The 24,356-nt window shown below is 44.1% G+C and overlaps 1 protein-coding gene across 7 annotated transcripts in view; it reads right to left on the reverse strand.

Moving 5' to 3' along the window:
- Nucleotides 1-24,356, reverse strand: part of PPP1R13B (protein phosphatase 1 regulatory subunit 13B) — a 124,457-nt gene that overhangs the window by 56,894 nt on the left and 43,207 nt on the right. For 6 of the 7 annotated variants that reach the window (XM_038406295.2, XM_038406296.2, XM_038406291.2 and 3 more), the window contains exons 3-4: nucleotides 14,267-14,386; nucleotides 7,863-7,930 (exon numbers count right to left, since the gene is read on the reverse strand). In XM_038406295.2, the coding sequence (XP_038262223.1) occupies nucleotides 7,863-7,930; nucleotides 14,267-14,386 (188 nt within the window). Of the gene's footprint in view, nucleotides 1-7,862; nucleotides 7,931-14,266; nucleotides 14,387-20,023; nucleotides 20,046-24,356 lie in introns of those variants that run through there. The other variant, XM_043516394.1, reaches the window with a different exon arrangement.

Here is a 24,356-nt window from a genome sequence, read left to right on the forward strand (position 1 = left end):
TTTGAGATGTGTGTCCCTGTGGGTGCTCCACTCCAGGTGATGGTGCGTCCCAGCACTGTTGATCAGGATTCACGTGCTCAGCTGCTGTCTCACAGTCTCTTCAGAGCCTGCCTGAGCGCGTGCATCCCGCACCCCCCTCAGTTCCTTCTCTACTGTGGAGAAGTCAGAAAAGTACTCCAAAGTAGAGGGCAGGAGGGCGGGTAATGGAGCATCCACAGGGACACACATCTCAAAGAACCTCAATTACTGCAAGATGAGTAACTTTCTCTTCTTCTTCGACTGCTGTCCCTCTGGGTGTTCCACTCCAGGTGAATGTGAAGCAGTACCCACTAAGGCTGGTGGGACTTTGAAGTTGTGGCAGTGAGTATTGTAGACAGTACTGTATAGCCTACTATGGTGTCTGCCATGGTATCCTGCGTGAGAGCATAGTGTTTAGTAAATGTGTGTTCAAATGACCACGTGGCCACCTTACAGATATCAGGAATGGGTACATTATGGAGGAAGGCAACTGATGTTGACATGACTCAAGTAGAAGGAGTTCTGATGTCTTCAGGTGGTTGAGCACTGTGAATGCAGTAACAGGATCTGATGCAGTCAGAGATCCACTTGGAAAGTTGTTGTTTAGAAATTGCTGCACCCTTTGATCTCTCGGTAGTGGAGACAAATAATTGTGAGGATTTACGAAATGGTTTAGTCCTGTCTAAGTAGAAGGCAATTGCTTGTCTGACGTCGAGGGTGTGCAGGGTCGCTTCGTGTGGAGTCTCATGACATTTGGGTTAGAATGTAGGTAAATATATTGGTTGATTAAGGTGGAAGGTGGACACCACCTAAGGGAGAAATTTAGGGTCTGGTAGCAGGGTAATGGTCTTTAGAGTAGGTTGTGAAGGGAGGGTACGCCATCAGGGAGCTTATTTCCCCTACCCTCCTTGCTGATGTTATAGCAACCAAGAAAGCTACCTTCATGGTAATATGAAGAAGAGATGAGGTAGCTAAGGGCTCGAATGGAGGTTTCATAAGACCGTGAAGAACGAGATTGAGATTCCATGCAGCTGCCGATGGATAAATCTCGGGGTAGAGATTTTGTAGGCCCATGAGGAAGCGTTTTATGGTGGGTGGGCAAAGAGTGAATAGCCATCTAACAAATCATGGAAGGTGTTAAGGGCCACTAGGTGTACCCTGATAGAGCTGAGCAAGAGTCTGTCCTGTTTTAGTTTCAGAAGGTAGTCTAGGATGTTAGGGAGGGTCATAGGATGGGGTGATAAGTGTTTGTTTGACCACCACAGGGAAAAGTGCTTCCACTTTTGCAGGTAAGTTTTATGAGTAAAGTCTTTTCTACTATGCAGGAGGACATATCAGATTTGCTCAGAACAGGCTAATTCGTGGGTCTGGAGCCATGAAGGAACCACGCTGTCAGGAGGAGTTTCTGGAGCTGAGGGTGAAGAATTCATCCGTTGTCCTGAAAAAGCAAATCTGGTCTGTTGGGGAGAGCCCGTGGAGGATGGGCGGACATGTGGAGCAGGTAAGGATACCATGTCTGTCTCAGCCAAGCTGGGGCAATGAGTATGACCTGGGCCTTGTCATCTCTGATCTTGGCAGGACCCTGTGTATGAGAGGGATTGGTGGAAAGGCGTACATGAGAGAGTTGTTCCACGGGATGAGGAACGCGCCTCCTAGGGATGCAGTCCTGAATCCCGCTCTGGAGCAAAATAGGCGACATTTGCAATTCTGGGTTGTGGCAAAGAGGTCAATTGACAGGATGCCCCATTGGGAGAAGAGCTGTTGTAGTATCGTGGGGTGCAATTCCCGCTCGTGTTCTTTGGAGAAGTGTCTGCTGAGTGTATCGGCGGTAGTGTTGTGATAGCCGGGTAGGTACAACGCACTACTTTGTATGTGGTGTAGTATGCACCAAATTCCATAATCGGATGGCCTCCATGCATAGGGAGCGTGCTTGTGCTTCCCCCTGTCTGCTGATGTAAAACATACATGCTATATTGTCCGTTAGGACCCAGATAGATTTGTTCTTTATGAGGGGCAGAAAGTGAAGGCAGGCTTGTCTCACTGCTCTGAGCTCTAGGAGGATTATGTGTAGACGCATATCTGGCATGGATCAGCGGCCTTGTGCCGTGTGTCCCCCCAGATGCACTCCCCAACCAACCAGGGAAGCATCCATGGTGAGCATGAGCGTGGGGGATTGTTGTTGAAAGGGAACTCCCATGCAAAGGTTCTCTGTTCTTATCCACCATTGCAGGGAAGCTAGCACGTTTGCTGGAGGAGTCAGCAGCAGGCAGAGGCTGTGCCTGCTGGGTTTGTAGTTTGAGTTGAGCCAACCCTGAAGACATCTCATGTGCAGCCTGGCGTATTGGACCATGAAGGTGGTGGCTGCCATGTGGCTAAGGAGCGGTAGGCAAATTCTTGCCTGTATCCTGGGATGAACAGAGAGCGTGTGTATGAGATATATGATAGTGAGGAATCTGTTGTGTGGTAGTGAGGGTCTAGTTTGACTTGAGTCCAGGTGAGCTCCAATGAATTCGATCTGCTGTGAAGGCGTCAGGGTGGATTTTTGGACATTTATCTGCAGGACCAGGCTGTGGAAGAGGGAGATGGCGAAATGGGTAGCTTGTAGCATATTGTCGTATGAATTGCCCTTGATGAGGCAATCGTCTACGTAGAGGAAAAGTATGATCCCGTGTCTGCTGAGGCGAGCCACGACTACGGCTAGGGACTTGGAGAATACTCTCGGTGCTGTGGAGAGTCCAAAAGGGAGTATCCTATTTTGGAAATGGTCGTGTCCAATTGTGAACCACAGGAAGCATCTGTGGGCTGGATGAATGGATTTATGAAAATAGGTGTCCTGTAGGTCGAGGGCTGTGAACCAGTCCCCTTGTTCCAGCTCAGGTATTATTGTGACCATTTTGAAATTCTGTACTCTTACAAATTTGTTCAGTCAGCATAGGTCTAGTATAGGCCTCCATCCCCTGGTCTTTCTCTGGGTCAGAAAGTAGTGGGAGTAGAGCACTTTTCATCGATGTTGTGTCAGCATGGGTTCCACTGCACCTATCCATAGAAGATGATCCACTTCTGTGCAAAGTAGGTGCTCGTGAGAGCAGTCCCTAAGAGGGATGGGGAAGGGGGAAGGGTAGGATATAAAAGGGATAGAGTAACCAGACTGAACTATTTCTAGGACCCAACAGTCCTGTGTAATCTGCTGCCAGGCATAGTGGAAAACTTGGAGGCAGTGGCCAAATGGGTAAGTAGGCAGTGGAGTCAAGGAATGGTCGTGCAGACCCTCGACCAACACTTCAAAATTGTTGTTTATTTCCCGATGGGTGGGAGGAAACTGTTTACGCTTGGTTTTGTCTGCGCCTAGGAGGTCTAGGGCAATTCCTGGGCATATCATACGGTCTGTTCTGAGGCTAGTGATACCGTTGTGTGTGTGGCTTCTGGTAAGGTTGATACTGTTGTCTCCTGGGAAGGGATGGGTAAATGTCCAGGGTGCGCAGGGTCGCTCTAGAGTCTTTCATTGTGTGAAGGACTTTGTCTGTTTTCTTGGAAAAAAGTTTGTCTTTGTCAAAGGGGAGGTCCTCCACTTTGTTCTGCAAGTCTTTGGGGATACCTGATGCAGAGAGCCAGGAAGATCTGCGCATAACCACAGCAGTCACAGTAGTGCAGACAGCGGTATCCGCCATGTCCAGAGATGCTTGTAGGGCCGTTCTGGAAACAAACTGGCCCTCGACAAGGACTGACTTAAAGTCTGCTCTGTTGTCCTCTGGAATATGGGAGGTAAAAATCAAAGAGTTTATTGTAGTTATCAAAATCATAGCTTGCAAGTAGGGCGGAATAGTTTGCAATTCTGAATTGCAGAGTGGAGGAGATATAAACCTTGTAGCCAAAGGTGTCAAGACGTTTGAGGTCCTTGTCTTGCTGGGTGGGCTGGTAGTGCGGCTGTTTCATCCTCTGAGTCGCTGCATCCACTACCAGAGAATTTGGTTGTGGATGAGAGAATAAGAAGTCTACGTCCTTAGCAGGAACATAATATTTGCGTTCAGCCTTTTTGTACGTTGGTAAGATAGAGGCTGGGGTCTGCCAGAGAATGTGAGCTGGTTCTAGGAGTGCTTCATTTATGGGAAGCGCAATCTCTGAGGGTGCAGAGGTGGCTGTAGGATTTTGAGGAGTTTGTGTTGTGTCTCCTGGGCCTGCTCTAAAGGGTTGTCTTGGCTGAGTGCCACCCTCTTGAAAAGTTCCTGGAACTGTTTGAGGTTGTCCACATTCTGTGGAGCAGAGGCATGAGGACTCCATCTGGAGCTGATGGAGAGTTAGGAGTTGGCGAATCAGGGTATAGTTCTTGGCCCATCTCTTCAGATGGGGGTTCAGGCAGTCTAGAAGTAGATGGAGATGGAGGCACAGAAGGAGCTTGTGGTCTGGTGGAAGAAGCATGAGGGTGAGTGGCAGTAGGAGCTGGCCAAGGGTACCAGTGAGGCCAAGGCATCGGATAGGAAAAGTTAGGTGCCGCCCACAGGGAGGGTGAAGTAGGGAAACTGAGGCTGGTGGTTGTTAATCGTAATCTGAGATATGAAAGGTTCCAGTGGAGGAGGAGAGGCAGGTGGGGAGAACTCGTGCTGTTGCTGCATATCAGGCTCGCTGTCAATAAAGGTAGCCAGGTCAGGTGGGGAGAGCAGCTGGTCAAAGAGTGAGCACTATGTGTCCAGGAGTGGAGAGTTAGGCTCAGGTGTCACTGAAAGGTCATCTTGATTTAGGAACTGTTGTTGCTGTTCCCTAGGGTCTGTCTCTGCTGCACGCCAGCTGCGCTCAGAGGCATGCACAGACTTTTGCTTGACTTTTCCCAGTGCCGCAGGTCTCTTGTATGCACCCTGTGGGAGGTCCGCTGCTGTCATGTGAGCAGCAGGCAGGCTTGGTGCCGACGTTCTTATCAGCGCCAGAGTAGAGCGCACTGTCGGCACTGGGTCTATTTTTGGTGCCGAAGGGGTCGGTGCCAAGGAGATCTTCCCTACACGGGAAGTCGGGTCCCTGCCTCTGCGTTCCATGAGAGCCATGGCTGAGGTGGCAGGACGGTTGGAAGTGCCTGCCTTCGGCGCTGACAGCTCTGAGGGTAAGGATCTCGCAGGAGACCCTTTACCCTTGTGAAGGTCTCTGCTTGGAAACAGTTGGGCTTCTTGCCTCTCTGCCTTAGAGGGTGAAGCCATGCTCCCAGTTGGTTCGGACCTGGCCGGGGAGCATGGGGTAGAGGGTTTGACAGTGTCCATCTCCAGAGGCAGCTGCAGAGATTTCTGCATGAGAAGCATTTTCAGCTGCAGGTCCCTGTCACGACGAGCCCTGGTTTTGAGGCTCGTGCAGTGGACACACTTAGCAGGGCTGTGTGTCTCACCGAGGCACTTCACATAATGTGAGTGTCCATCGGACCTTGCATAAAGTCCTTACAGGAAGCACATTTCTTAAATCCTGAAGCCCCTGGCATTATTGAGCTTGGAGTGCCTGGGGAGAGTGTCTCCACGGGAGACAAGCTTGAGGAAAAAAAGGGTGGGTTTTTGTTTTTTTGTTTTTTGAACTAAGTAACTATTCTAAGGGAAGGGAAACAAATGGTATGTTACTAACTAATTATTTCTATATTATTTGTAATTGTTTCCTTCAGAGACCAGGGAAGAGGATCAGCACTGCCCTAAGTCCTGTCTTCAGCCAAGGACAATTGAGAAGGAACTGAGGGGGGCGTGCGCTCAAGCAGACTCTAACGAGACCACAAGACAGCAGCTGAGCACGTGTATCACGACCAGGCACTGCTACCAAAGATCTCCAATCAACAACACTGGGACGCACCGTCACCTGGAGTGGAGCTCCCACAGGGACAGCACTCGAAGAAGAAGAGCTATTTAAGCTAAAGGACAACGTTGGCACAAAAACATATGGACATAAACCGCCTATGAATAAATTTAGGCTGGAAATTAGAAGAATGTTTCTAACCATCAACAGAGTGAGGTTCTGGACCAACCTTCCAATTGCAGTAATGGAGGAAAACAACCTAACTAATTTTGATGGAACTTGATAAACTTATGAATGGGATTATATTACATGGGTTGCCTGTGGCAATATAGGACTGGACTTGACGATCCAGGTCCTTTCCAGTCCTAAGTACCAGTGATTTCAGGTCCCAGGTTTGAGTTTTTTAGGCTTGGCGGTTAGAAAAGCGTTATTTTTACTTGTAAAGAGAAAGTTTAAATGTGGAAATAACTGAAACACAACAAACAGGGAATCTCCACAATGCTATTTATGTGTGAGAGAACCTTCAAAGTAGAAATGTACTTTGAAGTTTTACTAAGTTAAACACAGGAATAAAACAAAACAAAAAAACAATCTGCTATTACAAGGCATAAAACAATATAAATAGAAGTGGCTGTGAAATACAGCATGTCGAAACTTTCAGCTAGCAGGGAAATGCAATCTACTTCACCTGCCTAAAAAGGCACCTAATCCATAGATATATGGTTCAATTTTGACAGGCCTTTACATGATTGCTAAATCAGGAACCAGCAGTAGAGAAGCAGTTCATGTAAGAACAGATGTTTGGATAGGTCGTGCTGAGGGACACCACTGTCTCAAAGTAATCTGGAAAAAAGAACAGGAGTATTTGTGGCACCTTAGAGACTAACAAATTTATTAGAACATAAGCTTTCGTGGACTACAGCCCACTTTATCAGATGCGTGGAATGGAACATATAGCAAGAAGATTGATAGATAGATAGGTAGATAGATAGATAGATAGATAGATAGATAGATAAGATGGAAGTTGCCATACAAACTGTAAGAGGCTAATTAATTAAGATGAGCTATTATCAGCAGGAGAAAAAAAACTTTTGTAGTGGTAATCAAGATGGCCCATTTAGACTGTTGACAAGAAGGTATGAGGATACTTAACATGGGGAAATAGATTCAATATGTGTAATGACCCAGCCACTCCCAGTCTCTATTCAAACCCAAATTAATGGTATCTAGTTTGCATATTAATTCAAGCTCAGCAGTTTCTCGTTGGAGTCTGTTTTTGAAGTTTTTCTGTTGCAAAATTGCCGCCCTTAAGTCTTTTACTGAGTGGCCAGAGAGGTTGAAGTGTTCTCCTACCGGTTTTTGAATGTTATGATTCCTGATGTCAGATTTGTGTCCATTTATTCTTTTGCGTAGAGATTGTCCGGTTTGGCCAATGTACATGGCAGAGGGGCATTGCTGGCACATGATGGCATACATCACATTGGTAGATGTGCAGGTGAACAAGCCCCTGATGGCGTGGCTAATGTGATTAGGTCCTATGATGGTGTCACTTGAATAAATATGTGGACAGAGTTGGCATCGGGCTTTGTTGCAAGGATAGGTTCCTGGGTTAGTGGTTTTGTTGTGTGGTGTGTGGTTGCTGGAGAGTATTTGCTTCAGGTTTGCAAATAAAGTTTATGCTCTAATAAATCTGTTAGTCTCTAAGGTGCGACAAGTACTCCTGTTCTTTTTGCAGATACAGACTAACACGGCTGCTACTCTGAAAATAGTAATCTGGGTGGTTCTTTATCAAACAGGCAGGGGAGGAGAGGCAGGAAACCAAAAGGACACAATCAGCAGTTGGCAGGACATTAGGCTGCTTTTGTGGGACTGGGAGAAGATTAAACTTTCTGGAGGACAAGCTATTCTCCATGTTCTGAGAGTTAAACTGTACTCTCCCATTCCCTTTCAAAAATACAATATTGAATCTTAAGCTTCAGTATATTTTTTGCAGTTCCCAGCTATAAGAGATGAATTTAACAGATGGTGTTAAATTTTAAAATAATGGCAATTTTCAAATAAACACACTGTATTTATCATTTGTTACATACCCCATTCTCTGTACGTTTCTCCACAGGTATATTTATTCCATTTCTTTGATTTTGGGTCTGACGCCCACCTAAAAATAAAGTATCAATCTTATTAGCAAGGGGTATTTTTTTGGTTTGTTTTTAATTCAGACAGTTTTCGCTGCAAAACTACAACTGTATCTGTACAAATTACAATCACTCTTTAACAAATCAGCTTTTTGTAAGTTTAATTTCCTTCCTTACAAACTACAATAACTATATATTTGTCATTTGGTAAAAAAAAGTTCAAAAGCAATTAAAAATTGATAGATTATTAAGGGTTTTTCTTCTTTTGGGAGGCGAGGGAACAGGTGTTTTTGTTTTTAATACAATGGGTAGCTAATCAAGTTTACCTGAAGCTCAGCCAAACAGCACTGAGCTTTTTTCACAACAATACTGAAGGGATTTGTAAAATTAAAAGTTACTTAAAATATTCTTTCTAATCCTCTACAAACCACTCCATATGTATCAATATTTATTACAGTATCAAGTTTTTTGTTTTGTTTGTTTTGTTTTTTTACAATAATATTCCAATGCCTTTAAAAAGAGGTGACAAATTTCTCAACAGAAGTTCAGCACTTCAGGAACTATTTGACAAGACAGGTTTATCAAAAGAATAGATTGACTGCTTTAGTTGTTCCCAATATTCATTTTAACATGGAACTATTCCTCTTGGTTATGAGTACACAAAGTTTCCTTTTATCTGTAATGTCAATTCTGCCAATTCCTACTATATCAATACAAACCTTTGGCATTAGATTACTCTTTGTAGGTCGCAGAGTCCGCAAAAGTAGAAAATGTTGACTTCATGGCCCGCCTGTATTAAGATCTTTAATATGCGGCTCTGGATTTTTCTGCCTCAAACAAGTTTTGTTGCCACAAACATCCAAGAAATAGTGTTACTTAAGTCAGTGAACTGAGCATCATCTTGTCACAGTTTGACTGCTAAAGCCTCATATTTCTGTACCCACAAGAAACAATAGTTCTGGCTATATATATTAGAGGCCGTTTCCCAGATGCCTTGCAAAGTTCCTTAATATAAAGCTTGATTAATCTTACCATGGTTGATTTAGAAGCCTTGCATGCCTGATTTAGAAAGGGCAAGCATGTTTTCCATATACATAAAACTCCAGGCCATGTTTAAAACATATTTAATACATATACATTTATATTGCACTTTAAATCACAGATGATGGTTAAGCACTTTACAGTTTATACAAATCAGTATGTATTGACATCCCTTCATGCACTACTGGACTTCACCTAGTCAAAAAACAACAAGCCATTCTGCACCACTGAAACTATAGAAATAATTTTAGTGGACAGGGTATGTCTATTGGAACTTGGCTATGGCATCAAATCCACCATCTTTCTCTTGTGAATAGAAACATAGAATTAATTTCTATGACCACAAATGGTCAGTACTTCAATTTTAAGTCTGATCATGACTCAAATATATGTAGAGCAATATCCCTTAGTACATAAGGTAAAAGTTAATGTAGGGACTAAACCTGGGCCACTTTTAGTAATCTAAATCATCATCTATGCCTCACCGTTGTAAAACTAATAAGTCAAAAAATAATACTTTTAGAAAACTTTACATATGGAACAACCCAAAAAGGTTCAAAGGGAGAATTAATTAAAGCAATCAAGACTAAGGGCATGGCTACACATGAAACTTCAAAGCGCTGCCATGGGAGCGCTCCCGCGGCAGTGCTTTGAAGTGCGAGTGTGGTCACGTGCCAGCACTGGGAGAGAGCTCTCCCAGCACTCCTGGTACTCCACCTCCATGAGGGGATTATTTTAGGGGGGATTAGCTTTACACTGGCGCTTTACAGCGCTGTAACTTGCTGCGCTTGGGGGGGAGGTTCACACCCCTGAGCAAGACAGTTGCAGCGCTGTAAAGTGCTAGAATAGCCATAACCTTAGCTGAGACATAAGAAAAAGTTACTTGTTAGAGATGGTCAAATTAATTGAATTGAGTCAAAACAGCCTGAGCATACCAATAGGCATCTCAACTGGTGATTCCTTCATCGCCTTCAGACAGATTAATTGACCATGACAAAGTGAGTATATATACAAGTATAATCTCAAAGTTTTCTTGTAAATTAACTATCATCTATCTGTTTGATCAGAGAAAATAGATTCTATTACCTACACCAATCCCTTAAGCTCTCCTGATTTAATACTACATTCCTTGATAGAAAGCTTCTTTCTAAAAGTCAAGTAGACTATAGCGTTTTCATGATAGAAATTGCTATTCCATTTTTGTTTTAAATATAGCTACATGAAGAGTAGAGGAGGCTGTCACGGATACTTTGCAAAAAAAAAATTCTCTCTCTCTCTCTCGGACCAAAGTCATTTGCTTGGAGAAGCACAGTGCCCTCTTTCAGGGAAGTAAAACAAGGGACCTTGCCTTTAATATAAAAACTGCTTTAAGCCTTGCATACACATCAGCATTTCTGGATCAGTATCAAAAGGAACAAAAAACTGCTTTATGAAATAAAGCAAAACATATTTTTCTGTTAAGCTGTCCTCATAAAGAGGCAAGTCTAAGTGTTTCCCACTTCTCCTCTGTCTTTTGATATGTGGTACTTGTGCTCTGTTGTAATGACAGAAAAAGCATTCAGCATTCTAACTAGTTCTGGAGTGAAACATCTAAAACTCATTTATGTCATTTCTGGTACCAAAGCATGCAAGTCACAGGGAGGAGGACTAGTGTCCATAACTATTCTGATCAGATTTTCTGCCAAGAGTGAAAAAATTAAGGTAAATATATTTATAATAATCATAATAATGATTACATTTTGTATTAGAACAAGCAAAAGGTGAAAAGTGAATGCCTAGGAATCCCCTTTATCAGTTTTAATGGAGACAAATGTGATTTCAGCAGCTAACCTGTAACTGTACCGTAAAAAAGGGTAGAAGAAAGTGAGAAATTTGTGCAAGATACAATTACGTAGAAAAGGAGAACAGAAGTTAATTGTCTCACAGATTATTGGAAGAAGTGTACTTTTCCAGCTAAGCTGATACTGTAAAATTGTGAATAGTCAAGTGAAGCAAAATAAAGAGCCTAAGCAGAGGCAGCTGGTCACTAGGAGCTGCTGCACCTGAAACTGATCAATAACTCCACCGCTATCAGCCACACTAGGTACTATAGTGTGTAGCTGATACTGCAAGTTGCAGTGCTGCCTGTTGCCACTAATAGACACCTGGTCCGCTCTTGGAAGCTCCAGCAGCCATTGGTGCCTTACCCCCTGACTTGAAGTCATTTTTGTCATATACAGGGTTTACAGTTTGGTTCAATGGCACCCCACTGCACAAATTGTTCCAGCACCCCTGCCAGTGGTTACAGGGTATCTGGCTATTACCAGGAACTCCTGAAGGGAATAGTTCAGAGAGAGGCATTCATGACTGGAAAGATATTTACAGCAGGGATTCTCAAACTTTTTGATCACATGAATCCCTCCTTACAGAGTGTCTTGGGGACATACCTCCCCTCCCACCACAGTTGCAAAATATCCTTATGGGAACTACAGTAATTTCTTACATGGAGAAATGTAAGGAAAATAATGAATTTTTAAGAGTCTTTGAATGTGATTTAGCAGAAAAAGGATGCTGAATTTATATACAGAGTTTATTTTAAGCAATAATATTGGTTTTAAAGCCAAGTTTAATGCATGCTTGAATAACTAAATATTGGCAGTTTTCTAGCTTCATTTGTTTTTGAGAGAGAATTTTAATAAAATAATGTCACTTTCCAGTGGAATTCTGATTTTTGTTATTCTAGTTCTCCGCTTTGCTGCTCTCACCCCTAAATGACCTCTCTCTCTTGAGTTTTAGATTACCACTGTTAATAGATGGCATAATACAAAAAAGAATTCCCAGGGTATATTTTGGAATAAAATGAATAATTCTGAATTTGTGACAAACTGAAATAATACATTTAGAAAATGAAAATTAATTTTACAAGACATTTCCAATCTAAGTGTTGCAAAAAGTTATCACACTCAGTCATTAAAATTTTAAGTAGAAAAACAAAAGAATTAAAAATGTCAACAAATTCTAATCTGTGACTAATAAACTCCTACACCAGATGGAAGTGTTCAAAGTCCAGAGGCCATGAGTTTTTGGTTTTTTTTTTTTTTAATTAGCCAGGAGTCCCAAACATAACATTTAACACATTAACTGAATAAATATATCACAGAAGAAAAATAAATCAATGGATATTCAATAATTCCTATACGAATGCTATTCTTATATACTGCAGGAATGGGGGGGAGCCTTTTTAATGTAACAGTCAATTTCATCCTACGGAAAAAAAGAGGACATATATTTTTTCTTGATTTCTTATATTTAACATTAGGGGCACGTATACTATCCCATACTCAAACAGCACGTAAGTGAGAGGAAGATAATATTTCCTGGTGAATACTTTCAAAGCCATGGTCAAATAAGCCTTTTGGCAACACATTTTATAAAATTATACAATGTGCATCAATAAAGTGTATGAATAATTATGTATTATATTAGGCTAATACAGTGTTGTGGCAGATATGGCAATTTCCTAAAATATCTTGAACATACTTTACTGAATTAAGTTAAACCTTCATTGTATTAAAAATGCAAATGTTTACATATTATATGGGATTATGTGTCTTAGAGGAGACCTGACTAACATAAACCTTGGTAAGTGTTATGAGCTTCAAAGGACTATTTGAAACAATGCAAACTTTTAAAATGAAGTGGGTTTCCCAAGAAATCTCTAAGGGGAGGGATATGCACATGTTACACCTCAAGTTATGCAAAAATCCAGCCTTTTGAAGCTAGGGACCTGAGGAGAAGAAACTCATTGTTTACGAATTACCTCTTCCCAAATCAAAGATTCAGGCTGTACAAAGGAAGGACTAAATTTTTAATCCATGTGCCTGTTGTGAGCTAACAGCTGTGATGGATCTGTGATCACAGAAAACCCCCTTTGGTAGGGTCTGAAGGACTGTTCACCTGCCAGAGCCTTTGTGGGTGTTGGGGTGATCTCTGGTAACCTTGTCAGCATGCATGTGGATTCTTTTATTGTTTTTAATGTGTTTTCTCTGTAATGCTTTTACCTTAAGAAAAAATTGCTTAGAAAGTGTTATGTGGTAACTTAACTGAGGGCAATTATGCTGTTTATAAACTCTAAGGAGAAGGCAAAACAGGCCTACCAAAGCAGTCTGAGTTGCTGGGAATTCACAGTGTAGGCATGGAACTTGCAGCCTGGAGATATCCTCATTAGGAGGAAGGGAGACATGTGTCTCTGTCCAAGAGAGGTGACGACTGGGGAGCCAGAAGCCTAAGAGTGGGAGCCCTTACTGGACCATGAGGGGGAATACAGGTACAGCTGCCCTGAACTGTGACAAATGCTAACTATTTTAATGCATTCCTATAAATAATTCCATAAAACAAATTAATTAGTTAGCTTTAGTTATTATTAAGTCTGCAAGTCTGTCATGGAGGTCACAGATTCCATGACTTTGTGTGACCTCTGTGACTTCTGCAGTGGATGGTGTGCCTGGCCCAGGGGCAGTTCAGGCAGCTCCTGTGCCAGTCACACCAGCCGCTGCAGGGGCAGTCTCGGGCCACCGTGCTCCCCCGCACAGCAGCAGCAGAATTTGGGTGTGAGGGGGGGGAAGGGGTTGGGACACTGGATGGGGTGAGGCGGGCTCTGGGTGGCGCTTACCTGGGGGGCTCCCCAGAAGCAGCAACATCCCCCTCGCTCAGCTCCTAGGCGGAGGAGTGGCCAGGCAGCTCTGTGCACTGCCTCTGCCCAGAGCACCGGCTTCACAGCTCCCATTGGCCGGGAAATGGGAGCTGCGGATGTGTAGAAGAGGGGTGCCTGCAGGCGGAGGCAGCACACAGAGCTGCCTGGCCATGCCTCCACCTAGGAGCTGAGCAAGGGGGATGTCACCGCTTCTGGGGAGCCCCCCAGATAAGCACCGCCCAGAGCCCACCTCCCCCACCCCATGCCCAGAGCCAGGTATGGAGCCTGTCAGCCTCGTCAAATCCCCACCCCAGCACCAGCGGGGGTCACAGGCCACGTCTGCTGCTCATCCCTCTTCCAGCACCAGCAGAGGTCCCAGGCCGTGTATTGCAGCAAGCCCCCTGCACCAGCGGGGGTCTCAGGCAGCGTACTGCTGCTGACCCCGCACCCCCACCCCAGTACCCGCAGCGGCCCCAGGTAGCCCCCTCCCCCAAGGTTTAGTCAGGGGTATATAGTAAAAGTCATGGACAGGTCATGGGCTGTGAATTTTTGTCTCCTGCCTATGACCTGTTTGTGACTTTTATTAAAAATACCCATGACTAAAATGTAGCCTTAGTTATTATCTGTGTAAGGTAAGTGTACTTACTCTGTTCCTTGTTTTCAGCTGGAGATTCCTCATGCCGAAGAAAAAATTTCACTTCTTCCCTCCGGGGTCCCCACTTCTGTAGATGGTCATACATCATGTGATCAAAGGGTATAGGGCGTTCTGGAAATATAGAATAAAATATTTCTGAGTCCAGCAACTTCTTACAAAGTACACCGGACCCTTGCTAGAACACAAATCTATATAACGCGAATTCACATATAAAGCGGTCGCGGCCATGAATCCCATATTTAATTACTTTAATTGGAATTCATTTTAACGCAGTCCCCGCGTTAACACGGTACCGCGCATGGATTCCAAATCCTGCGTTGTAGCGAGAGTCCGGTGTAACATTAAATAGACTGCTTTAAAATGTGGGTGCATTTTTGGCACTTCAAGCAGTCATCTGACAACTTAACATGTAGAAAACTAATTCAAAATAAAAGCAGAAACAAGAAGAAAATAACTGTAACAGCATATTAACATACTATTAAAATAACTTAGTTAAGTACATAACAATAGTGACATAATTTTAGATAGTACAACCACGTACATAATTTCAAAGTTTATAATCCTATTATGCACTCATTTAAATTTTGCCAGGAATTCGCCATCACTTTCTGTGACATTATATGATTAAAATACGACCACGTAGATCAGGGGCAGGCAAACTTTTTGGCCTCAGGGCCACATCGGGTTTTGGAAATTGTATGGAGGGCCGGTTAGGGGAGGCTGTGCCCCCCCCCGGACTCCTGCCCCATCCAACCCTCCCTGTTCCCTGATGGCCCCCACAGGACCCCTGCCCCATCCACTTCCTGTTCCCTGACCACCCCCGGAACCCCTGCCCCTGACTGCCCCCCACCATCCCATCCAACCCCTCTCCTTCCTGACTGCCCTCCCAGGACCCCTGCCCCCATTCAACCCTCCCATTCCCTGCCCTCTAGCCACCCTGACCCCATCCACATCCCCTGACCACCACCCAAAACTCCCCTGCCCCTCTATCCAACCCCCCCGCTCTCTGCCCCCTTACCGTGCTGCCTGGAGCACCAGTGGCTGGTGGCGCTACAGCCGCACCACCCAGAGCATTGCCCAGCCACCCAGAGCATTGCGCCAGTGTAGTGTAGTAAATTGCTCTCCATAACTGCTACCAGTAGCACATTCCTAAGCAGAGCAGTTTAAATACACTACACCAGCAGCATGGCGCGCTGAGGCTTATGGGGACGAGGAACAGCAGGGGAGGGGCTGGGACCTAGCCTCCTAGGCCAGGAGCTCAAGGGCCGGGCAGGAGGGTCCCGCAGGCCAGATGTGGCCCACAGGCCGTAGTTTGCCCACATCTGACATAGATCATTGTTGCTACCATTGTTATACAATGCAACAAATCTTGTACAAAGTATGTTATGTAAGGTATCAATGAGTTATGTTTTGGTTATGGTTTGCTGAATGTGATTATCATATTTGTATGCATGTATCATTTTTGTATCCAAAATTATGAATTTTGGCCATGTAACTGCATTTCAAATGTGTTTGCTCCTGGATAACACCCACAAGGTATTTGCATCCAGTATAGCCAGCACACTGTGAGGGGAATACTTAGATTGACATCCCATCAAAGACACAATGGGCCATGAAAGAAGCTTATCCACACCTGATGGACTTTCCTGAGACCATTTTAGCTAGAATATAAGTAAGGTCCCTGGTATGATTCATCAAAGCATGCAAGAGTATGTGACTAGATCATGTGGTACTGAACTCCATCTTGTGTGCCTGTACTTTTCCAGAAACCGTGCTGAGGGCTCTGCTTCGAATAATGAGTTTCCCTCAACATAGGAGAACCTATAAAAAGCCCTAGAAACATCTCCATTTTGCTTCTTCCCTGCTCTGATCTCTGGCTTATGGATTTATACTAATGGGAGCATTCTAACCAAGGGACTAAGGGCCTTCCAATCATTTGGAAACAACTGGAGACTTAAAAGGCAGCAGTTTATGCCATCACTACTTGAAACCTGATGCAAGAACTTTGCAATTATTGTATGTATTTGATTCCTTTAACCAATTTAAACTCTCACCTCTTTCTTTTCTCCTATAAATAAACCTTTAGACATTACTGTGACATTATTTACATAATCTGGGACCGTACAGATCATCATTGCAATCAAGGTCCTGTAGTGGCACCAAATCTTATATAAAGGGGGTCAAATGAGGTGTCTAAGACAAGGTTATGGTTTGCTGATTATGATTATGCTGTCTATATGTGTGTATCATTTTTGTAGTTGAAGTTATAAATATTGGCTCTATACTGTCTGTATTTCAAACTTATGCTATGCTTCTGCTATGCATCCCAGAAAAGTTGGTGTCAGCTCTGCCTAGCCTGCTTGATGGCCCATTAAGGACCATCAGCTATACAACTGATCCACTGAGAGAAGGCAGTCATGCCTTGTGACTCAGCAAGGTGTGCAGGGACATGCCTATGGACAGCTCTGAGGTTTTTCCATGCCATGTGATGGACAGCTTGTCTTTGGAAGAAAGAAAGAAAGAAAGACCACATGGCAAGAGAATATAAAAAGCTGCTGCAGCTCCTCCATCTTGTCTTCAATCCTGCTTCATACCTCTGGAGGAACTTTGCTACACTGAAGCTTTGAACCAAGGACTGAAAGACCTATCCCAGCTGTGGATGTACTCCAGAGACTTGATTTGAACCTGTAGTTTATTCTATCACTGCTGCAAGCCCGAACCAAGAACTTTGCCATTACTGTGTGTAATGGATTCCATTTAACCAATTCTAGCTCTCATCTATATCTTTTCCTTTTATGAATAAACCTTTAGATTTTAGATTCTAAAGGATTGGCAACAGCGTGATTTGTGGGTAAGATCTGATTTGTATATTGACGTGGGTCTGGGGCTTGGTCCTTTGGGATTGAGAGAACCTTTTTTCTTTTACTGGGGTATTGGTTTTCATAACCATTTGTCCCCATAACGAGTGGCACTGGTGGTGATACTAGGAAACTGGGGTGACTAAGGGAATTGCTTGTTTGACTTGTGCTTAGGCAGTGGGGTAAAACCGAAGTCTTCTCTGTTTGGCTGGTTTGGTTTGCCTCAGTGTGCACAGAAACCCCAGCCTTGGGCTGTAACTGCCCTGCTTTAAGTAATTTGTCCTGAATTGGCACCCTCAGTTGGGTCCCGCCAGAACCAGCATTGTTACAATTACATATTTAAGGGTTGGCAACAACAAGATTATTGGGTAAAATGTGAGTTATATATTGACCTGGGTATGTGACTGGTCCTTTGGGATCAGAAGAAATCTGACTGATGAAATTGGTTTTAAATAACCACTCATCATTAAGTCTAGTGCCTGGATGTCAAATTCAGGACTGGAATACCTAAGGAGGTTGCATTTCTGACTTCTTGTTAGCCAGAGTCATGAGAAAGAAGTTTTGTCGCTGAGTTGGTATATCTTACAGAATAACCACCACCAGTTTTGCGGTGTGTCTGCCTGTAGCGGGGTGGCTACCCTACTCCTAAAATAGAAGGGGTTAAAAGCAGCCCTGGAGAGGGATGGGGCTGGCTGATTGGGGAAGCAGCCACAGCTGGGCCATGCCCCAATCAGGCCCCCAGCTGGCCTGTATAAAAAGGCTATGAGCCAGAAGCCCAAGGATTCTCTCTAGGCTGGGAGAGAACAGGGCCTGCCTGACAAGGTACTGAAGGTAATGCAGTGCTAGGGAAGGAGCAGGCTGAGTGTGGGCCCTCCAGGTTGGTAACTCCCCAGGCTATAGGGCCTGGTCCAAAGCCCATAGAGGTACTGGGAAGCAGAGGAAGGCAGCAGGTCCAAACCCCTTGCCTATGATGAGTGGCTTTTACACTGCAGTCTGCCCCAGGGAGCGGGGGCTTGGCGATGACTGGCAGTAGCCTATACTGAGGTAAGGTGGGGATAGTGGGTAGGGGGGTTCCCCAGAAAGGGGAGACCCAGATGCAGAGTATGGGGGTACTGCCAAGGGGCAGAAATGCAGAGAAAGGGGCATTGGGGGTCCATTAGGGACACAGGGGCCAAAGCTGTGTGGATCACCAGATTGCAGAGTGTGCTCCAGGCTGGAAAAGAGCTAATTCCCAGTGACCAGCAGGGGGTGCCATAGGGGTGAGTCCGCTCCTTTACACTGCCCTAGTTCTCAGCAGTTTGTCTGGAATTTAGTATTCTCAGTTATGACCCACTGAGGTACGGTGACATTTAAATTTTGCCAGGAATTCTCCATCAGCTACACCCTTTTCAGAGAGTTAAACCTTTCAACTCCTTTGCCAATTGAGTTTTCTCTTCCTGTTATGAAAGCACCACACAGTCTGAGCCATAAAACTTCCAGTAAAGTCCACCAAACTAATGCCATGTATAATGCACATAATTCACCCTTAAGAATTCAGTTATGTGGTACTACTCTAAGAGCAGATTACACAATAATCACTAATACAGCAGAAACTGGTACAAGATGGCAGTAATCAAACAAATCCAGGAGCAAAATAAAGACTAAATTTTCTACAGTATTACAATTAAATTTCTCTTGCCAAAAGACAAGCCAGATGTCTGGAAGATAGCCCTCTTTGGCTATAAACCCTCATTTATTATCCCTAAATGTGTCTTACATAGAGCAGACACCTCCCCCAATATAAATACCAGTTTGGTACAAATGTAATCCTTAAGAAAACAAACCATGTAAAGCATTAGAAAAAGACCTAAATGTGAAAAGGAATGTGGGGTTCTTTATCAGAGCAATAAATCTAGGTGTTTGGTTTTTTTTCTACTCTTCCACAAAAAATTTATGTAAATCCACACTTTTCGAAATATCCTCGCTAGAAGGAATTTTATTACTCTAGAAACATCTGCTTCTGTCCTTAAAAGCCTCTAGGAAAAAAGTGTAGCTGGAAATATTTCAAACTTCATTTATTTCTTAAACATTGAAGAGTCCATTAAAAATATTACATTTCAATCTAGCAGAGAAAGATGTAAAACAATCCAATGGCTGGAAGTTGAAAGTGGACAAATTCATACTGGAAATAAGGTGCAAATTAACTGAGTAATTTGTAAGGCTGTCTCTCTGTCATGGAGGTCATAGAAGTAATGGATTCTGTGACTTCTGCAGTGGCTGGTACTGGGTCAGCAACAGTTTGGGTTTGTGGTAGGGTGCTCAGGGCTAGGGCAGCAGGCTGGGGCACAGGGCAGTGCTTAGCGGGGGGGGGGGGGGAGAAAGGGGGAGGCTCCCTGGCTCCCACCAGCATGTCCCTGCAGCTCCTAGGCGAAAGGGCTCCATGTACTGCCCAAGCCCACAGCTGCTGCCCCCTTTGGCTACGGTTCCTTGCCAATGGGAGCTGCAGGGACAAGCCGGTCGGAGATGGGTAGGAGCCTGCCAGCCCCACCAACCCTCCCTGTCCCGACCCCCAGCACGGGTCCCGTGTGACATTCGATACCTTGGGGGAGTGTACTGTAAACCCCATATTTCTCATTTTCATATAATTATGATCTTACATATAACGCAAGCTTTGTAAGATATCAGGGGAAAGGTTATGATCTGCTGAAAGTCCTTTCATGTGTCTCATTAATGCATATGAAGTTCTGAGAATTGTTTTGTATGGCGACCATTAAAACATGATGTAAATTGTGGAATCAGCTAGATATTAGCTTCCCAGAGGCAACAGCAAGGAAAGCAACCAACACCTGCGTGGGGTGTCAATCAATCAACAGCCATTGTCCAGCAAGGGAGCTACAATGCAATGACTCACCCTGCATGTGGCCACACCAGGGGAATGCTCAACCTTGCTTGGAGAGACTTAGAATACCCCCCAGACATGCCTGGTCTTGTGCTCCCCAAGCACATGGACTCAAGTATAAAACAGAGTGAACACATACTAGGCCCTTCTCCTGCCCCAACCATTGCTGTAAGCAACTAAGACATGAAGACGACAAGACTCCAACAGGGGAGATTAGCCCACATTTAAGGAACAAGCCTGTATACTAAGGAGTACTTGTGGCATCTTAGACTAACAAATTTTAAGCATAAGCTTTTGTGAGCTACAGCTCACTTCATCAGATGCATGCAGTGGAAAATACGGTGGGGAGATTTTATATATACAGAGAACATGAAACAATGGGTGTTACCATCACTCTCATTACAGGGTGTAACACCCATTGTTTCATGTTCTCTGTATATATAAAATCTCCCCACCGTATTTTCCACTGCATGCATCTGATGAAGTGAGCTGTAGCTCACAAAAGCTTATGCTCAAATACATGTTAGTCTTTAAGGTGCCACAAGTACTCCTGTTCTTTTTGTGGATACAGACTAACACAGCTGCTACTCTGAAACCTGAATATTAAGGACTGCAATATCCAGTGGGGTGAGGAAAAACTGCTTAATCTAGATGTTGTCCAGTCTAATACGGTTGAGAGTTTAGACTGCATACTTAAATTTTATTTTGGTAACCACTTTGATTTTTTTGCCTATCGCTTAATATCACTTAAATTTATTAACTACAAAGATAGATTTTGTTGGTTGTACCTGAAACAGTGTGTGTTTGGTTTGAAGTCAGACTCCCCTTGGGATTACAAGCAGGGTACATATCAATTTTTGTTAAATTGACAAACTCATAAGCTTGCAGCCTCCAGTGGGCATAACTGGACACTACAAGACAGGTTCCTAGGGTTGGTCTGGGACTGGAGATACTGGCTAGTGTCATTCAGTTGCACAATCCAAGGAACAGCTTACATGCCAGAGGCTGTAAGTGAACAGCCCAGGAGTGGGGGTTCCCACAGCAGAGCAAAGTAAGGCTAGCTACCAGAGTCAAGGATTGGAGTGACCTAGCTAATCACCGGTCCAGAAAACACCAGGAGAACATCACACCTGAACTTCGCGTCACCGCTACCCGCCCTCCCCCACCAGCACCAGCAGGGGGCCCAGGCTGTGCACTGCTGCCACCCTCCCTCCCCTCCTAGCCCCCCCAGCACTAGCAGGGGTCGCAGGCTGCGCAGCACTACCCAGCCCCCAACCCAGGGGTCTGGAGTCAGGTGCAGCAGCCTGCCCCTCCCCCAGCATGGGTCCCAGGCCACGCTCCAACATATGCACTCCCCTACCAGCACCAGCAGGGGTCCCAGACCACGTGCCGCTGCCTGCCTCCCCCCCAACACCAGCAAGGGTTCCGGGCCATCCAACCAGCTCCCGCAGTGCCCCCAGACTGCCCCTCCACAACACCAGTGGCCCTTTGACCCAAGTTTTACTTAGGAGTATATAGTAAAAGTCATGGACAGGTCACAGGCCGTGAATTTGTGTTTACTGCCCATACCTGTCCATGACTTTTACACAAATACCCATGACTAAATGTAGCCTTAGTAATCAGGCCATTGGAAAAATTGACCAGGGTCGTAGTGGATTCTCCATCACTGCCAATTTTTAAATCAAGACTGGATGTTTTTCCTAAAACATATGCTCTAGGAATTATTATTTTGGGGAAGTTCTATGTCTTTTGTTGTACCGGAGATCAGACTAGATCACAATGGTCCCCTCTGGCCTTGGCATCTATGAATGGCAAAAACCTTTGTGAAATGCATACTTGCAAACTGCTAAATGCGAAGCTCCTACTACAGTTGCTATATAAATGATAAAATGCTTTATGTACCAACCTCAAATTTAATTACCTTCTTAAACAGAATACAAGCCATTTGAGTACAGAATATTTATATTAACAATTAATTAATAATTACTGGCAGTGTTCAAACTCCCTCACCTAACTCAGGAAGACAAGAACCATCTCCAAAAATTATTATAAAGAATTCATTTCTTTAACTCTTTACACTAAAGATTTTTTTAAGAATTGTTTAACTTTAAAAGATGGTTTTGAAAACTGAACTTTTATACAAGTACAGGAGTGTTTGGACTTTTTTAAAAAAAATTACATGTCATATGCTAATAATTGAACAAGTATTTCAGAAAATGAACTTTAGAGTAGCAGCTGTGTTAGTCAGTATTTGCAAAAAGTAAAGGAGTACTTGTGGCACCTTAGACAAATTTATTTGAGCATAAGCTTTCGTGAGCTACAGATCACTTCATCGGATGCATTCAGTGGAAAATACATTGGGGAGATGATTTATATACACAGAGAACATGAAACAATGGGTTTTTATCATACACACTGTAAGGAGAGTGATCACTTAAGAAGAGCCATTACTAGCGGAGGGATGAGGGGGGACCTTTTGTAGTGGATAATCAAGGTGGGCCATTTCCAGCAGTTGACAAAAACGTCTGAGGAACAGTGGGGGAGGGAGATAACATGGGGAAATATAGCTTTACTTTGTGTAATGACATCCACTCTGTCTCCATTCAAGCCTAAATTAATTGTATCCAGTTTGCAAATTAATTCCAATTCAGCAGTCCCTCGCTGGAGTCTGTTTTTGAAGCTTTTTTTGTTGAAGGACAGCCACTCTTAGGTCTGTAATCAAGTGACCAGAGAGATTGAAGTGTTCTCAGACTGGTTTTTGAAAGTTATTCTTGATGTCTGATTTGTGTCCATTCTTTTATATAGACTGTCTGGTTTGGCCAATGTACATGGAAGAGGGGCATTGCTGGCACATGATGGCATATATTACTTTGGTAGATGCGCAAGTGAACGAGCCTCTGATAGTGTGGCTGATGTGATTAGGTCCTATGATGTTGTCCCCTGAATAGATCTGTGGACACAGTTGGCAACGGGCTTCGTTGCAAGGATAGGTTCCTGGGTTAGTAGTTCTGTTGTGTGGTTGCTGGTGAGTATTTGCTTCAGATTGGGGGGCTGTCTGTAAGCAAGGACTGGCCTGTCTCCCAAGATCTGTGAGAGTGATGGGTCATCCTTCAGGATAGGTTGTAGATCCTTGATGCGTTGGAGAGGTTTTAGTTGGGGGCTGAAGGTGATGGCAAGTGGCATTCTGTTATTTTCTTTGTTGGGCCTGTCCTGTAGTAGGTGACATCTGGGTGCTCTTCTGGCTCTGTCAATCGATTTCTTCACTTCAGCAGGTGGGTATTGTAGTTGTAGGAATGCATGATAGAGATCTTGTAGGTGTTTGTCTCTGTCTGAGGGGTTGGAGCAAATGCGGTTATATCATAGAGCTTGGCTGTAGACAATGGATCGTATGGTGTGATCTGGATGAAAGCTAGGCATGTAGGTAGGAATAGCAGTCAGTAGGTTTCCGATATAGGTTGGTGTTTATGTGACCATCGCTTATTAGCGCCGTAGTGTCCAGGAAGTGGATCTCTTGCGTGGACTGGTCCAGGCTGAGGTTGATGGTGGGATGGAAAATTGTTGAAATCTATCAACTTCATGAAAAAACTTGTACAGATACAGACAGACATCTTCCTTTCCAAATGCAAACAAATCATACCAAAAAGGACTGAAGGTAAAAAAAAATCCATTACGATCTACATACCACACAGACTCTGCAGACAGCTTGTGCTACACACTCTCAAACTGCAGAACCACCTGATCAACATCCTCTATAGCAAACAGGGAAAGATTAAGAATGAGCTCTCAAAACTGGATACTCTCATAAAAAAATAATCTTCCATACAAACTTCCTTGTGGCAGGACTTTACAAAAAGTAGACAAGCCATTTACAACACACACTTTGCTTCTCTACAAAAGAAAAAGGACACTAAGCTATCTAAACTACTACATGCCACAAGGGGCCACAACAGTGGTTTCCATAACCCACTCAGCATTATTGTTAATCCATCCAACTATACTCTTAGCCCAGCAGAAGAATCTGTCCTATCTCGGGGCCTCTCCTTTTGCCCCTCCATCCCACAAACATGATACAGTTCTGTGGTGACCTAGAATCCTATTTTCGACGTCTCCGACTCAAGGAATATTTCCAACACATCTCTGAACATACTAACCCACAGAGATCTTCCTACCAAGACTACAAAAAGAAGGATTCTGGGTGGACTCCTCCTGAACGTCGAAACAGACTAAATTTCTACGTAGAGTGCTTCCGCCGACGTGCATGGGCTGAAATTGTGGAAAAGCAGCATCACTTGCCCCATAACCTCAGCCATGCAGAACACAATGCCATCCACAGCCTCAAACAACT

This window comes from Dermochelys coriacea, chromosome 6, assembly GCF_009764565.3.
Source record: "Dermochelys coriacea isolate rDerCor1 chromosome 6, rDerCor1.pri.v4, whole genome shotgun sequence".
NCBI classification, from domain to species: domain Eukaryota; kingdom Metazoa; phylum Chordata; order Testudines; family Dermochelyidae; genus Dermochelys; species Dermochelys coriacea.